Genomic DNA, 18,648 nt, shown 5'->3' with positions numbered 1-18,648 from the left:
CCAGGTGCTACCACCATTAGAGCTGTAGAGTTGATGTTCTTAATGGATATGAATAAAACTGTCAGCAGTGAAAGTCCCAGGAAGTATCATCCATCCATGGTTAGGCTTACAGTGGGCCCATTAACGGCTTCCCCCAAACAATCGTTTTGTTAGATTATTTTATGAATGCGAGAATGTAACAGCTTTTATGTGTGTGTGTGTGTGTGTGTGTGGGGAGGGGGGGGGGGAATTTCAGTGTCAATGAGGGTGTGTATGTAATGTGTGTATGTGTGTGTCCGCATGTGTGTTTGTGTGACTATGGGGGGGGGGGATTTACAATGTTTGTTACCTTCCTGTTTACGAAACACTGGGTGGAGTAAAGTGAGTTATTTGAATCCTCTCTCTCATTCTATCTAAACCCCTTCTCCACTCTCTCTCTTACACTTCCCCCCCACTCCTTCTATCACTCTCTCTCTCTCTCTCTCTCTCTCTCTCTCTCTCTCTCTCTCTCTCTCTCTCTCTCTCTCTCTCTCTTTCTCGCTCTCTCTCTCTCCTCTCTCTCTCTCTCTCTCTCTCTCTCTCTCTCTCTCTCTCTCTCTTCTTACACTACCCCCACCCTTCTACCTCTCTGTCGATTCCTAGCCATGAAACTGAAGCTAGCACAAAGGGCCTCTGTGAGAATATGTGTGTGTGTTTGTGTGGGTAAGAGCGAGAGAGAGAGAGAGAGAGAGAGAGAGAGAGAGAGAGAGAGAGAGAGAGAGAGAGAGAGAGAGAGAGAGAAATAGGAGACTGACAGTGAGAGAAAGAGAGAGAGAAGGAGAGATGTAGAGAGAAGGAGAAAGAGATACTGATAGGGAGTGAATGAGTGAACAATCTCTCTGCTTGAACATTTCATGAATAGTCAACTGGGCACATTATTCTAGCACAATGACTTTCCTGGGAAGGGGACCCATATGTGTGTGTGTGTTTGTGTGTGTTAGAGTTTGGGAACTGTACGTAGGTAGTTTGTGTCTGTGTGTGAGGGTGTGTGTGAGTGTGTATTTGTCCGTGTTTGTTATGTAAACCCTCAGTCTGCCTCCAAACCAGCTCTGTAACCCTGAAAGAGACCTCTATCCTCAGCTGGTCAGGCCCTTGTTAACTAACCACCATCAGGTGTGTGTGTGTGTGCAGTTCAAATTGTTTTTAGTTTTTGTGTGTGTTTTACACTTAAATGTGTGAGTGTGTATGTGAATGTGTGTGCGTATGTGTGTGTGTGTGCACGTCCATGCTTGGTGGTCCATATTGTGCTATGTGATGCATTGAAGACTTTAGAGGCATGGCAAAGGAAAGGATTGGGCACAGACAGACAGACATACAGATAGACAAACAGACTGGCATACTAGACACTGCAGAGGGGTACTGTTAAACACTGCAGAGGGCTAGGGGGTAAAACAAATGTCTGGTACATCAGCAGAGGTCAGGGGAATTTTTCGTGCCACCAGCACTAATGACCATCACCTCTCATGACTGTCACTGTCAAAAAGATGGAGGGAAAGAGAGAGGGAGCGACAGAGGGAGGGAGGGAGAGAGGGAGGGAGGGAGGGAGAGAGGGAGATGTATGGAGGGAGGGAGAGAGAGGGAGAGATAGGGAGGGAGATATATGGAATGTGGGAGGTGAGGGGAGAGAGATGACAGAGAAACAGAAAGAAGGGAGAGATGGGAGCGAGAGAGAGGGTGGAGTGCAAACAGAGACAAAGGGAGGAGTATGGTGACAACAGCACTGTGATGAGAGAGAGGGAGAGAGAAGGGGGTCAAAACAGAGAGCTAGTGCCAGCAGAGAGAGGGAGGGAGAGAGACGGAGTGAGAGACAAAAAGGGAGAAAGAGTTTGAGATGCAGGCGTAGAACAGGAAAAAGAGAAAGACAGAAAGTGACAGAGACAAAAAGTGAAAAAAAGGACAGAATAAGAAACCACAGCTGATAGAAAAACAGAGAGAGACAGAGACATAGAGAGGGCGAAACAGAGAGAAAGACAAAGAGGGAGGCAAAGGGAATGTGAGAGAGGGATACAGACAAAGAGGGAGAAGGCGGTAGAGAGAGAGAGAGAGAGAGAGAGAAAGAGAGAGAGAGAGAGAGAGAGAGAGAGAGAGAGAGAGAGAGAGAGAGAGAGAGAGAGAGAGAGTGTAACAAGGATGGGCAGAATGGACTGAAACAGGAAAGGGTTGAGTGAGTTAGGGAGTCATTAATAGTGTAGAGATGGATGACAGATGAATGTAGGGATTAGACCAGAGGATTGTGTGCGCACGTATGAAGGCTTGCAAGTATATGTTTGTGGTTGTGTTGTTGCCTGAAAACAAGTGTGTGTGTGTGGGTGTGTGTGTGGGTTCGTGTGGGTGTAGCCAACTCACATTGGTACGGGGTTGCCCTTGGCTTCGCACTCAATAATGATGTTATCTCTGGGGTCCACAATGTAGTCCTTCTGTGACTGTCTCACAATGGTGGGGGGCTGCTTCACTGTGGAGGGGGGGAGAATGTCAGTCCTGCATTCGTAAACAAGTAGTCCAACCCCGTCCAGCCGATCATCCACCCCCATACTTTAAGTGTTTGTGGTGAATTAGGAATGTACACCACCCTCACAAATACAAAATATTGTGAAAGTGATTGGATCATATGAAGCCCCTCCTGTCCTCCCTTCCTACCTCCCTCTCTCCTTCCCTCTCTAAACCCGCACTCCATTGTCTAGCTGAACGTACTTCCAACTAATCTATGTATGTGCGTGTGTCAATAAAGAGCTTCAAGAGAGGGAGGGAGGGAGGGAGGTAGAGAGGGGTGATGTGAAATCTGTGTTTAGAGTATTTACAAAATGTTTTAAACTACTTATTTTTCTACAAACAGTCATGTACAGTACATAAATCATATGACACACACAGACAATGCCCCCCCCCCCCCCACACACACACACACACACACATACACAGACACACTTCATGAAACAGTACCGTGTTGACACACTTACAGTCTTGCTGGATCTTGGCTGTTAGTCCAGTGACAGCAGGGATGAGGCAGAGCAGCAGTGTGTTAGAGCTCATATTAGAGGGTTCTACACATGGTTCAACACCTGCTTCTATATATGGTTATATACTGAATTACAGGAGTTACACACAATCACTATGTTACACTAAAGTAATGAAGCCTGAAAACATATTAATCTTATCATATATAGCATGTTAGTTAAGAACAGGTGTTTGTTCTGTGGGGAAATTTTTTATTATTTTTTTTAAAAATTGTTATTATTAAATTATTTTCAATGAATAACAGAAAGAGCAGAACTTACCTGTGAATCCAAACATGGGACCAGGGTTCAGGGTGGGAAGGAGATCAGGGTTCAGGAGGAGAAAAAAGGAGAAAAAAAAGTTACAAAATGATTCAAAGCTGAGGGAACTCCCAAGCCTAGCCAGTATTAACATTTCCCTCCCTTCCTCCTACCCCCTCATCCCTCCCTCCCTCACCCCCCCCTTTTCCCTTTTATCTCAACCCAAAAAGATTAAGATAAACTTGTAACGCATTATTTTATTTTTGACCAGTGTGATACAGAGACCTGTGACAAATAAATACATCTTTAAAAAGGCTGTATATTCTGTGGGTTGTAGTAGGACTGAATCGGCAGTACAAATTGCTGTGTTGACAAGAGTCTATAAGTTTACATTTATAGACCCTGATCTGACATTATCAGTCAAGGCTGTATGTGATTGAAGATGAGGTCCTTGAACACAGACACAGACACACACACACTTATACAATGATCTGTTTTTCTTGTGTCAGGGGCTTGACCTCAAGTCTTCTTACTGAAGATGAGTCGCGACCCTGGGTCCAAGGCTGTGGGACAGGTTTGGTCGATCGGTGAAGCAGCAAACTCCCTGCCTGCTATTTTGGGGCCCCAGTTCATTTTAATCATACCATACTGCAACAGTGGTAGGTGTGTGTATGTGTAAGAGTGTGTGAGTCTGTGTGTGTATGTGTGTGTGTGTGTCCACCCAGGAAAGATGACAGACTCCATCAGTAAAGGTCAGTACAGGATGGTCGGCAGGGGGGATAATCTCCAGTGAAGGGGGGGAAGGGCAAGTGACAAAAATTGATCCATCCCTCTTTCCTCATCTGTCCTCACTAACAGATAACACTCCACTTTCCCAGCAGAGCAGTCCTTGTTAGGGGTGTGCACGCTAATATAAATATTGTTGTGGCAGAATGACAACACAGATTCCAAACACGTGACATGATTATGTGCTCAAAAGATGTGCTCAAAAGACTACAAAACGTCAGTTTTTCTTCTTGAACAAATGTATGTGTTCCATTTATTTCCCCCTGTGTAAGGCCGTTTAAGAGTGAAATGAGGCTAAGGGAAGGTGCATTTGAGGAAGATGAGAAACAGATGCTTCCCATATGCACGTTGCTATCTCATATTTGGGACAACTAATGACTAGTGAGGATGCCAGGTCATCTTGACTTGTAGACAGAAAGAGAGTCAAGAGAGCTAGATAATATGTGTGTAAGCTGTTACATGTTTAATCAATACCACGTGTCCTTAGATAGGGGAGGTGGAATTTCACTCATTTATGCCTACAAATACTTAGATGAAACTGAAGATGTTTGCGCTTGCTCATTGCTCTTGTATCTTACCTTAAAGATTAAATAAAAGAACCGTAATTTTGACTCCAGAGATCTTGACCCTGCGTCTTTCGTTAAACCTTTTGATAAAATTTTACAATATACTTACAATATACTATTTATTTATAGACCCAATGCCACTCATCATTATCTGTGTAGAAACACTATTACTATATTGAATGTTGTGTTAAAGACCAGCCACCACAGAGACAGACTTCCAGCCTCATCCCAACAGAGGGCGGAGACACATGAACAAAGGGTTAACCATCTATGATGTTAACAGATGAATGACACCAGTCTTTTTACTGTGTCTGTCACCCTCTTCTCTTCCCCTCTTCCTCCTCCTCCCTCTCTACCTTTTTCCTTCTTTTGTGCCATCTCTTTCTCTCCCCTCTCTATCTTCCCTTCTCTCTCTCCCCCTCTGGCTCTCTTTTCTTCTCTCTGTCTCTCTCTCTTCTTTCTCTCTCCCTTTCTCTTACTTTCCTCTCTCTCTCCCTCTCTCTTGTAGGGAGATGAATATATTTTGGGAGAGGTCAGCATGCGTGTGTGTGTGTGTGCCTGTGTGTGTGTGTGTGTGAGTGTTTGTGTGTGTGTGTGTTTGTGCTAGATCAATAGAGCAGCAGGGTTGAGGGTCAGGGAGGATAAAGAGGGAGACAACGCCGTGGGGGGCAGAGGAGCTTTAGACTGAAAAGGTGCTGACAGCTGGAGCCTGGTGTGTGTGAATGTGTGTTGCAGAGAAGCATAGAATTGTGTTAAGTGTTAAGATTACATTTTTGCACTTTGGAAGGATAATTGACGACATAAAAAGCATAGCTCGGAAGTAAGGTGCGTGTGTGTGTATAGGTGTGTCTGTATCTGCCAGACCTGGACATGGCAGCTGCCCAGAGGCTTTATCTCTATCAAATCATGATTCACAACACCAGTGTGAGACATTCACCACTATTATTCTACTTCAAGAGAAGAGAGAAAAGAGAAAGAGGGTCCTTTGTTTCTTTGTTGCCTATTCCCACTGGAGTCAAACTGCAGCCTGCAAGATTTCAAGAGCTTTCATACATGTTATAATGGTCTAGCATGGGGATATTGTTCTGGGTGTGTGCGATTCAGTGTGTGTCTACTATTTATGAGGATTTATACTGATGTTTTGACTAAAATCTATTAAACGAAACTCGACAGTGACTGCACTAGCAAAGAGAGCCATCTTAATAAGATTCTATATGACATCCTGTGACACTACATCATGAATGTCACTGAAGGATGTAGGATTTATAGTTTATGGTAAAAAAATGTAAATGCTCCAGGTCTGTAGTTCAAGTGACCTCCCAGTGCGCTGGCACATGGCCTAAGGGGGTTCTGGTGAGGTGGGTTTAAACCAAAACACATTATTATCATTCCGAGTTCAGTCAAAATAGTTTCATACATAATTAAATGTTGTTTATCCCAGTGTGCCTTAACAATGTTAAAGAGACGTTTATTTTATTTAACTGGACAACAAAAACTCAAACAAAGAAAGTTGCAAAGATTGCTTCTTTGTTAAAAATAAAACTAGATCTGACAATCTTAAAAGTCTGACTCCAATAAGGACATTTTACAGTTTACATAAGCAAATAGAATAGGGTTATCACACATGCTACCCAATTTGTAACTGAGTTATGCAATTTCACTGTGTAGGTCAGACCCTACATCAGAACAGTATCAAACTCAGAGCTCAGATGTGAAATGTGAAGGTCACTTACGATCGAGAGGAACCTCAATGGAGGACACTTCCTGCCAGACCAGCAGCAGTAGTGACATCACCGTAAGGGCAGATAGCCCACCCGGCGCCAACATCTCTCCCCTCCGATTGGCTGGCCTCTCTTGTTACTGCTCCTGATTGGCTGGTTGGCTCTGCAGTGGGCCACGTTTGGGACCTATGAGAGTGTGAGGCAGGGACAGAGAGAGAGGCTGCTTAGAGACTACAGAGTATGTGTTCAGATGGGTTATTACTGTATGTGAGCTGGGTTGCTTTGTGTAGATGTGCGCACATGTACAATCGTTTTTTAGGTGTGTGTGAGGAGTGAGGTTGGCCTACATTTGAAGCTGAGTCTCTTACTCCCCAGAGAGCTGTCCACTGACAGATGAAGATACAGACAGAGAGCTAGCAACATATACATCCTACTGTTTCAAAGTCTACATAAGATACCAGGGAGTCAGGTGACTGAGCGGTTTGGGAATCTGGCTAGTAATCTGAAGGTTGCCAGTTCGATTCCCGGCTGTGCCAAATGACGTTGTGTCCTTGGGCAAGGCACTTCACCCTACTTCCCTCGGGGGGGAATGTCCCTGTACTTACTGTAAGTCGCTCTGGATAAGAGCGTCTGCTAAATGCCTAAATGTAAATGATACCACACCTGACCCAGCCCAGACCCAGACCTAGACCACTGTAGGTTGTAAGTCTGGAACAGATTGTAGACATCTGAAACTGATTTGTGTGTTTCAGAACTAAAGCAATGGTATATCAGCCTCTACAACCAGATAAAGTGACAAGTCTCACAGCACGGGACACCACATTCAAATAACCATGTAGGGGCTTCATGTTGTGAGAGTTATTATTATTGGTGGTGTTATTATATGATAAAAGCATAGTGAACATGAGTACATGCATGTCCACACTGAGGGTCTACTGTAGGACAGATGTTTTATGAGGTTCTACTGTTGAAGACAGATGTTCTCTGGATCACTGGGTACACTGATAATGAGGAACCAAGCTAGGGATTCATTTACAAATGTTGGTCCACAACAGCTTGGTAGCCTGCAGGCCAGGCCCCAAATCTCCAGCTAAACAACCTGCACACACTCACACATACACACTCACACACACTCACATAGACACAAATGGAAACACACACACAAACGCACACACACTGACACACTGACACACAAAATTTTGCACACACACACTTGTGCGCATATACACACACACACACACACACTAACCATCTGGTAGCACGTCAACCCAACACCTCTCTACAAAACACCTAATCTTGCCCCAGGGAAAGAAGCAGATATCCCAGCATTCCATTGGCTTCATCTGCCACTCACATACACACACACACTCACACAATGAATGGGTGACAAAATACACATGCGCACATGGTCAAACACTCTGATGCTACACACACAGACACACACACACACACACACACACACACAAAAACACACTTCCACAGCCCAGCTGTTGTGCAATTTGAACCCCACATGCTTAATGACAATGCTTCGTCACTGCAGCTCTACAGAGCAGGATGCTGCAACATATGGAAAAGAAACACCACAAAGGAAAAGAAAGACAATAGAGATTGAAAAACTATTGCAAACATCACGGATTCGATCCAGCCCTCTCTCTCTGTTTCCGGCAATACTGCGCGAAGAGAAGCCAGGGAAAAAGTAAAATAGGTCATCAGTTTTCTCTTCAGCATTAACTCTGCTAAAAGCTCTGCTTTAGTGATACATTAAATCGATTCATACGTCTACACACACAAACAAACACAGATACACAGATACACCCACCCACAGATACACCTACACACAAATACACACACATAGATAACAACACATACACACAGATACACCCACCCACAGACACACACACGGGTGACCTAAGAGAGAAAATGGAGGTGGTAGCACAACCAGGTCAGACTTTCATACTGTACCCCCCTGGGCTCGAGGTGGAAACCTGTGCTGCTCCCTTCTGTTTGCCCCGCGTTTGTGTGTGTGTGTGTGTGTGTGTGTACCCACAGCTGATATCTCTTAGGTCACCAAGTCACAAACCTTCAGGTGCAGCACAAACACAGCTGAGCCAAGACAGATTATGGCAATGCAGACCCTGAAACTTGTGTGTGTGTGTGTGTGTGTGTCTGCGCATGTGTGTTTGTGAGCCACGTGTGTGCGCCAGCATGTGTGTCCATGCATGTGCACGTGTAATTGTGCACACATATATTGGTGTCCATGCATGTGCACTATGGGGCGTATTCCGTGTCCTGGTTTATATGCAAAGGGCTCACTACTGCCTGTATATGCCTGTGCAATGATATCAAACCTCTGAACGGATGGGAGCAATTGACATACACTTACAATTGACACACAGGCATTACACACGTCAAGTAAGTGTCGCGACGGCGATGTGCACACGTATTTAGAAGAAGCATGCACAGCGCGTGTGTGTAGTTTACACTACACCTGACATACACCACAAAGGTGACGCAGGTAACCTAGCCTATCTCGGTTATATGTTATATTATGTTGTGATATGTCGGTTTGCGTTGTGTTCTTTAGGTGGCTGTAGACCAACACTAGACAAGGAAAGCGACTGAGGATCATCCAACTCACTTTATTTTCATTTACATATCATTTCAACTGGATGAAACTGGAAGCACTTGTATAACTGTAATGTCTATGTAACAACAACTTTGGACATTAACATGTATATTATAACAGAGGTACAGTCCTATGGTGTGTTAAATGACTGTACCGTGAGTATGAGTTTGAGTACCAGCTATAATGACTTTTGCTCAACTGCATTTGTGTGAATGCACCAAATGCAGCTGCACCAGGCATGGAAAACCCCCATAGTGCACATGTGTGTGTGTGTGTGTGTGCGTGTATGTGTGAGCATGTGTGCGCGCGTGTGTGCATGCGTGTGTGAGAGAGAAAGAATTAAGGATCAACTGAATACGTGCTCATCCATGTCTCAAAAGAGACTAGAAACACCAAGCTGAAGTTTACTTCAACACACCCTTCATCAAAATCATACATTAGGATAAAGACCCAATTCTTAACATCACAGTAAATTAGCATGAATTTAGCTAAAAGCAAACAGGCTAAATTGAGACTATTATTTTCAGTTACCCGCTAAATTATGCATAGTTTATTCCATTATTTAAGCCAGGGAATTTCTCCAAAGAATCCCCATGTAACTTATCCTCCTTTTAAGCTCCATATTTAACCATTCATTGGTACAGCACTGAAGCCTTGACGAAAATGCAACTTTTAAGCCATTTTCTAAAAGCTTTTTTAATCTATTTTCCCATTTGCAAACTGCATATTAATGTGACATGGGTTTAGGCTGGATTTAACACTGAAATATTCACAACGAGACAGTATGTTCAGATATTTGCTCTCTCATTCAACTGATTTTGTCCAGGTCTTACGGTTTAAGGATTTCAAGAAATGTCCATGAACATAATAATTACATTTTTGCTCATATCTTTTTTTCTTGATTTGTCATTTAACAGCCCCCCCCCCCCCCATTCCATTAGAGCATTGTTTGGAGGGGGTTAGGTGCCAGCTAATGGTGCTCTCACAGCCCATAGAACTACAGAGTGGGGAGTGGGAGGCATGAAGAAGTTAAATGAAGTATCAGCTTTGTGGTAAATGTCCTTGTGTTTGTATATGTGGGTTTGAACATTGTGGTAATGTCCTTGTGCCCGTATATGTGGGTTTGAACTTAGTTTCTCTGCTCAGGCCAACCTATCCAGGGAGAGGTAGAGGGGTAGGTAAAGGAAGGGGTGGAGGTAGAGGTAAAGGAAGGGGTGGAGGTAGAGGGGGAGGTGGACAATGGGGTGATAGAGGTAGAGGAGGGGGTCAAGGTTATTGGGAGCTAGAGAATGTCTATATGTGTGTCTGTGTGTGTGTCAGGGCGTGTCAAATGGGGTCCGATTAATATTGGCGTACAGATTAACAAATAGGATGACTGATGTTGTGATGATGAAACTAAGGTGAGCGTCACTGTGCCTGTGGTCAGACTGAGAAACCCGGAGGAAGACACTCCATTCACCCTCTCATCTCTTTCCCCCACTTTTCTCACACAAAAAAGTGTGGTGTACTCGCACAAGTACTATATTGCTACTATATCGCAAGAGTACTATATTGCTTTTATAAAATTTTTTATAGTCAAACAATTAACATTTAAACACAGCTATTGATTTAAAAAAATATATTTTGCCATTGTTCCTCCGCAACAAAAAAATTGTTTCGTTGTAAACGTCAGCTGAGCTATTAGCCCAAAAGCTAACGTTATGCTAGCAAGATTCAAAGGCAATAACATTGTGTATGGTTGACAAACAGTAAATATAATTTTACAGTATGCCATGTCACTGTCCCAAAATCGATATCAAGATTTTCACAAACAAAGCGAGTTGAATAGCAAATGGATGTGATATGACCACATCAAAGTTGACATTTTCTCCAAACCGTAATCATAATTTGACAGTATGTTTAACAACAAGACTAGCCAGTTATCGAGCCATGTCATTGTCCCCAAATAAAAAAAGTTTTTTAAGAAGAAATTAATCGGTAGAGTTGCTGCTACTGTCGTGTTGGCGTCAGCCCGTCTGAAGTAGATTGACTAGCGAGGTGAATAGTGTAGTGTAGTATGTGAGATGAGCGTTTACTTGACACTAACACCGTACATTCTGAAAATAAACATTTTTCTAATAGAGGGTTTTTTCATGTCACGTTCTGGGCGGTAACCCGGATGCGCGGCCATTGTGGAGGCACTCAGTGTAAATAACTGAACGGAGTACAATGGAGTATTATGCGCTTTGGATACTTTAAGTCAATGTAGCCATGTCCAAACAACCGAAAAGCTCATCAAAACACGGCCAAGCTGCAAAGGCTTATATGGAAAGACTTGGACCACAAGAAAATGCGCGATATTTCGAGAAATTAAGATTTATTGGCGGTGTAGTTCCCTACGAGTTAGCTCCCTCTTGGATCTGTGATGACCCGGTGATTCTTCCTTCAGTTGCATATCCCGATATAGTCAACTACCTGGTTTTCTCGCCGAGCCCATACACAGCGGAAGACCTTAAATCCTACAAAGGTTTGGAGGCCTATAACCAGATGGTGTGTGGATGGGTGAGGGAGACGCAGTACCAAGTTATCAATGACCGTTGTGTTGTGAAGGCCAAAGTAAGTAATGCAATAACGTCTTTAACCGACCTAACCTTAACTGTATGATATCATTGCGAAACTCAAGGTGTAGCCAAGTGACTCTCAATCCTGTTTTTTCCCTCGTAAATCTTGGTTGAGCATTGCCAACCACAAGCGCCTCCTTTACATTGATAATCTCTGACATTCCTCTCCCTGGTTTTTAATAACTTTTGGGGGTCGATAATATTGCATATGTTTTTCTCGATCTGTCCCATTGGTGCAACCTGAAACACGGCAACAATTAACCATTTTCCTTGACGACGTTCGGTATATACTTCAGTGCCTGTGCTTTGTTGTGATGCGGAGTGCCTCCAATATGGCGACTTCCGGTCTGATGACGCGCCGTGAAAACCCTCTATAGGTTAAAATAAATATTTAAGTCTCTCATTGTTGTAAATACAAGTTAGCTTGTTAAAGACTTTCAAAATTGTAAGTGGAGGCTTCTACTCGTCCCCGTTGTTATGGTTACTTATTTGTATCAACGGGAATGTTTAATCGCGGAGTGATTTCTTATTAGCTGTGAAAAGTCAGAGTTGGGTTGTTCTGGGATATTTCAACTCATGGAACGTCTCTCGTCCAATCAGAAACAGCTAAATAAGTCGATAAAACCCAATTGTTTTATAACTGGTGATAACAGTTCTTCTGAGTGGCTTTGGTACCTATATTTCTCAGATCACAATTGAAATTCTGTCATCTCTGTCATCTCTCTCATCAATTGTTCAACCTCCACATCATCTATACTAGTTGTCATGTAAGACCATTTAAACATATTGGTGAGAAGTCCCCTCCTCTGAATATCAGCTGTCAATGTGATCGATCCCAGAAGTAGACTGCGCGTGCACGTGGAAACTTACAGAGTTTTCTTACCCTAGGCTTGACCATATGATTCACTCAACACAGATAAGGTTAAACACATTTATTGCACCTCTTATATGCTAATGGTCAACCTAGGTCAGTTTGTTTACGTAAGCCTAGTGTCATGTGGGGAGGGGGTTATCTGCCGGACAGGACTGCTAGCACCAGTATTATCAGAATATAATGTTACATCCTAAATTTCTCTGACAGTTATGTTGATCAAAATGTATTATATTGGTTCTCTGTTAAAGTGTCTTACCACCACAAACATGTACACATTTCGTTCATAGCACAATGGTTGAGCCAGTTGTTGTTGGTAATGAGGACTTCTACTTATACATTTGCACTATATGCATTTTATTTTATAGTGCAGGGCCGTTGGCATCTCGCGAGATCCATGGGTCAACTTCAACATCAGGGGTCAGATGTCTGAGCGGTTAGGAAATCGGGCCATTAATCAGAAGGTTGCCGGTTTGATTCCTGGCCGTGCAAAATTATGTTGTGTCTTTGGGCAAGGCACATCACCCAATTTGCCTGGGGGGAATGTCCCTGTACTTACTGTAAGTCGCTCTGGATAAGAGCGTTTGCTAAAATGACTAAATGTATACATCAACATGGCAAAAAACATGTTTGCTTATGCAAATCGCTCATCCAAACAACTTCACGCAGACAACTAGATGTCTTTCTGTTCTGAGCACTACACCTGCCGCATTTCATCCTCATATAATGGTGAAATAATTGAGCCATAGACACACAGAGATTCCTGTGTATAGTAACCAGAACTATAGTATAGTAATGTAATTGGAAAATCAAGAGAGTTCTGGACAAGTAATTTGAGCTTATAATGTACATGTTTTTGTTCTAGGTTCTCTCTCTCACACACACTCTGTCTGTCTCTGTGTTCTCCTTCTCTCACAGTCTCAGAGAGCAGTGGAACCCTTGGAGTTGACAAGGTGACTCTCCTCTTCCCTCTCCATACCCCCAGGGCAGTTGCTCCAGAACTAAAAATACCCCAAATACCGCAGGCCCCACCTCTTACCCATCACACACAATTAGAGTCTGGTTTCTTACACACCCTCACACATACAAGAGAACACATACAACTAGCCACGATAGCCCTTGTTAGCAACATCAGTTGATAAAAACAGGCTAGTACATGCACACACACACGCAAACACATGTTCACACACTCAGACAACATAGGAAGACAGACACATACACAGACAGACAGAAAAGCACACAGACAGAGATGGTTCAGTTGAGGTGAGACTGACAGGAGGAGCTGATGTGGATTGTAGTCAGAGACACATCAGTCTGAGTGAGCAGGACTGGGGCCTGGGGATCGACCGGTTGCCCACACACCCTCACACATACACATACACCCTCAAACATACACACACAGAACCTCACACTCACACACAATCACAGCCACAGTCAACCTCACACAAACCCTAACACACAGACACCAGCATGAAAATTGAGAGGGCCAGGCAAAAGCACCCCATGTGAAGTTAAGAAAATATAGAAATTAATAGAAAAAGAGAAGACTTACAAATGTCTGGATGGTATCCTGCTTTCACACACTAGAGCAGACCTGCAGAGGAGAAACAAACAACAAAACGAATTTTAACAACAGCCAGAATTAGGCACGGAAAAGTCATTGCATAGAAATGTACAGCAACCTGTAGTCTTTCCAGTCCTGTTTGAATAAAACCGTTTCTCTTCTCTGTTTCCCCTGGGTGTCAGCAGCAGAAGGATCATATCTGTATATGAGGCAGCATGTCTGTCTGTCTCCGAGTCTCCTAACTCACAACCCAGCCAGCCAGAAACAATCATGCTCATCAATCCTCCTCCTTTGTGTTGCTACAGGCCTAACTCTCTCCACTGACTCCTTCTTGGCTCTGGTCCTTCCTGTCTACAACCCGGAACTTCCTGCATTAGAACCCTAAAGGAGGTCTTCAGAATGACAAAAGTTTACAAGGTTCAGAGCCAACTGGTGCCGTTAGCCTATTGTCACCTTTGGCTAGACACCTTGAGGTGGATGGAATACACCTTTGTACACCAATGTGTGATGTAATAACCCCAAATAAGCGGTGTTAAAAGCCTTAAAAGTAGAAAATTATAATAACCGCCACAACCCTAACCAAATAAGATGCACAAACCAGGTGTTTAATAATTTAGGATGTAGTACAGTAGACCAACATAGCTACAGAGCTATAACATGTCTAATAGCTGTGTCAGGTAATAAATCAGAAGGTGCAAGGATGAAACATCAATGTGAAAAACATATATGTACTTGATCTCTGGATAACTCTTAGGATATTAGGGCTTGGTTGTGTATTTCTGGAACACTGTCTAGTCAAGACTGCTGACTGTTCATTTATGTCCTGATGTGTACGAAGATAGGAGGAGCCAAACAGGACAAGAGACAAACCTCACACACACACATACACACACACACACACACACAGAGGAAGCTGCACGCCTCGGGAGTGTGAGAGTGTGTGTGTCTGACACAGAGCCAGACATATATCTAATGTAGATAATGTAAAAACACTCCTGCTGTATCTCTTCCCATCCCTCTTTCTTGTTCATCCTTCTTTGTTGCCGTAGAAACACAGACTGCCCCAAGGAGAGTCCACAGTTGGAAAACCACATGGGGGGTAGGAAGACACACACACACAAACACATGCACACATACACACATAAACACTACACATGCATATAGATTGATTAAATATAGATTTTCTTTCAGCCAATACTAATAACCGATGATAACCTGCTTCTCATACCGTTGAGATAACCGATATATTCAAATTTGTGTTTAAAAAAAGTAACCTTAACCCTAATTTCCACCCCTTGCTGGCGCTATAACTCATTGGAGCATTTCAAAGGCCACGGGGCTTTACATGGGACTCGTATGAACATGATGGTACCAGGCTGGAGTTTCTAGGACATTCAGAACTGGAGAAATCGTTTTTACAAGTTGTGCCATAGCATATAATGGAGGAGACCCAAACGTTTACTACTGCGCAATTTCTTTCTTTTTTACCTGCACATACGCACAAAAATTGATGTAAAAAGGATGTCAGGGAAGCTAAGATGTTGTGAGAAAAGATGGACAATGTATTATTCCATTGCTCTGACCCTACTAAATCTAACTGACATCCTTACTGTTAACAACAAAAAAGAACAGTTCTGACTCTTCAAATGTCAATCATCTAGACTCCTCGCCGTATCCATGACCCCTGGTCACATGTCACACAAGCTGGCCATTGGCCCTCCTATCACAAGCCGTCTTCCCCCTGTGGGACAACCCTCATCTTCCAGCTGTTATGTCATACCTACGCAGACCTTATAAAGCATTTATGACCCAGGCTCCCCAGGCCTTATGAAGGCCTTATGAAAACGATATGACCCAGGGTCTCAAGGCCTTATAAAGGCTATATAACCCAGGAACTCCAGGCCTTATGAAAGTTTTCTGAAGGCTATGGCCAAGGGTGTCCAGGCGCTACGAAGGCCTTATGGAAACGATATAACCCAGGGTCTCAAGGCCTTATGACAGGTACATGACCCAGGAATTCCAGGCCTTATGACGGTTTACTGAAGGCTGTGACCCAGGGGCTCCAGTCTGGTGATGCTTCATGTTGGTGCTTCATGCCAAGCAGTGGAGCAGCTGGGGGTTGTAGTTTTCTAGGTTAAGTGGGTCATGTGGCCGAAAGGCATAGCACAGTTGTGGCCTACTTGTGGGGGAGAGAGGAGACCGTTCTGTCCAGCGAACTGCAGTGGAAAGGAAAACATATACCACTTCTCTAGTCAGGCTCCTGGGCTAAAGTGTTCCTGTAGTCAGTCAGTGTCCTCCAATCATTCTGTAGTCAGGGTCCACCAGTCTTCCTGTAGTCAGAGTCCGGGACTAAAGTCTTCCTGTAGCGAGTGACTACAGTTCCACTTGTGTTCAAAGCACAGGACTAATTAACATGGGACTACAGTACTAGTTAACACAGATAACATGGAGCTAGTTAACAATGGACTAGTTGTCATAGTTAACATGGGACTAGTCAACATAAGACTCATTATCACTGGACTTGTTAACCCATAATTGTCACACCCTGATCCGTTTCACCTGTTGGTTTGTCACCACCCCTCACCAGGTGTTCCCTATTGTCGTCTGTATTTAATCTTTGTTCTCTGTTCACAGTCGTTTCCAGCATTCCAGATACGTTTTCTAGTATCTTCTGTGTTCTCGGTTTTGATCGCTGCCTGTTAAGTCTCCCAACAACAGACCTTCCTGAGTTTGTCTGTCAGAATGTATGTGAGGACTCCCAAAAACAGAACTGTACTTTTTTCGGTTACCTCTGTCCCTTACTCTCTAGCATATTAAACCCTTCCTGTATGGTCGGTGGTAATGCAGTTCCTTATAATGCACCGCAAAATATATCAGGAGATTAAGGTGGTAAAATATTGTACTCATTCCCCGTTAAAATCAAGACAAATGTAGAAATAATAGGTTTTTCGGAATGTAGCGGAGACAGCAATGGAATGTCTGTTCAATATAAAATAAATTATATTTTCAGTTAAGTTCAGTTTTGTGAGTTTTCATCAGTATGGATGCATTGGTGAACGTTTCACGTGTATGTGTTTCCTATATGTTTGTGTATTGACAGTCTGAAATATTTCCTAAATGGCCCCTCATAGACTATTACTACTTCCCCCTATCTCAGAGCCTTAACCTTTGCCCCTGTCCATTAATGTTCCTCCTAAGCCCTACCATTCATCCATAGGGGCATGGCGTTAATGACCACTACACAGTTCCTGGTGAGGGGTCGTATGCTAATGAGGTCAGGGGTTATACTGTCTGTAGCCATGACACCATTGCCTAGCATTACCCCATCTAATGATGTTTCCTGTTGTCATGGTAACACCTCTGGAGAAGAGCTAATTGGGAACCACCCTGGTGCAGAGGGAGAGAGGAGAGGACAGGGGAGGAGGAGAGTTGGGGTAGTAGGGGAGGAGAGTTGGTGGGAGGAGAGAAAAGGAAAGGAGAGAAGAGGAGGAGAGTTGGGGGAGAGGAAAGGAGGAGAGTTGGAGAACAGGAGGATAGGAGTGGGTATCAGAGGAGGGGAGGGACACATCCAAGCTAAGGGTGTCTAATTCCAAAACGATCCCCCTGTTCCACTGAGCCCTCAGGGGAAGGTAAGGAAGGATGGAGGGATGAGGATAAACGAGTGGTTGCTGGGCAGGGGGGGATGTCATACTTGGCAGGAGCTATAGCTCGATGTTGCAGAATGACCTAGTTTTAACAGAGGAAGATAGAGGATAGGGGGTGGGGAGAGAGAGAGGGGATGGGGAGAAAGAGAGAAGACAGATACAGCAAATGTGGCAATCCAAGCAAGCTAGGGGTTAAGGACAGAGGATGAGAAAAAGAGAAGACACAGAAGAGACATTAAAAACAAAATAAGTTGATAAAAGACAGGAACAGAAGCTGAGGAAGAGCAGAGGCCAAGCTGTGTCCATTACTGTAGGAAGCAGGGGGGTGTAAGGCCGGGGGATAAAGTGCGTGTCTGTATTGGTTAGTGTGTGTGTGTACGAGTGCATCTGTGTGTTTGTGTGTGTGTGCGTGCATGTGTGTGTGTGTGTATGTATGTGTGTCCAGCCCCCCCAGGAATGGACACACACACACACATTTCAGATACTGAGCACACACCAAATATTTCAGTCAGGAAGATTTGTTTGTGACTGATGACACTCACATCAGAACAAAGATGAGACTGACTATAGGACAGTGAGAACTCTGTAAAGAGCTTTCCTTGAAATTCGGGTATATTCTCCCAGGTTCCTAAATTGTATCTGCATCAATGTCACTGGACTGGGAGTGAAATTCTGGAAAAATAACCCATGTCAATGTCTGAACACATCATGAACAGGAAGGAGAGAGACAGAGACAGACAGAGCAAGAGACACACAGAGAGAGAGAAGTGGTTTTTGAAGGAGAGAGAGAAGTGTTCAGAGGGAAAGACATAAGAGGGTAGCTTGAGTTCACCAGACTAGACACAAAGAGAAAGAGAGTGAGAATGTATGCGGAGAAAATGTATGTGAGAGAGTGTGTGAGAGAGAAAGAAAGAGACAGAGAGGGAGAGAAAGAGTGTGTATGAGAGAGATAGAAGAAGAGAAAGAGAGATGATTGTGCCAGATGCACTAATATTGTGTAA

At 43.7% G+C, this 18,648-nt stretch overlaps 1 protein-coding gene across 1 annotated transcript in view; it reads right to left on the bottom strand.

Moving 5' to 3' along the window:
• Nucleotides 1–18,648, bottom strand: part of nfasca (neurofascin homolog (chicken) a) — a 68,152-nt gene that overhangs the window by 38,619 nt on the left and 10,885 nt on the right. The window contains exons 2-4 of the mRNA XM_084705085.1: nucleotides 13,992–14,033; nucleotides 6,355–6,528; nucleotides 2,365–2,470 (exon numbers count right to left, since the gene is read on the bottom strand). Coding sequence (XP_084561211.1) covers nucleotides 2,365–2,470; nucleotides 6,355–6,448 — 200 coding nt within the window. The 5' untranslated portion in view covers nucleotides 6,449–6,528; nucleotides 13,992–14,033. The remainder of the gene's footprint in view (nucleotides 1–2,364; nucleotides 2,471–6,354; nucleotides 6,529–13,991; nucleotides 14,034–18,648) is intronic.

The sequence above is a fragment of the Hypomesus nipponensis genome, chromosome 9 (genome assembly GCF_054491055.1).
Source record: "Hypomesus nipponensis isolate SF chromosome 9, ASM5449105v1, whole genome shotgun sequence".
Lineage (NCBI taxonomy): Eukaryota > Metazoa > Chordata > Actinopteri > Osmeriformes > Osmeridae > Hypomesus > Hypomesus nipponensis.
This window is presented reverse-complemented; position numbering and strand designations above follow the sequence as displayed.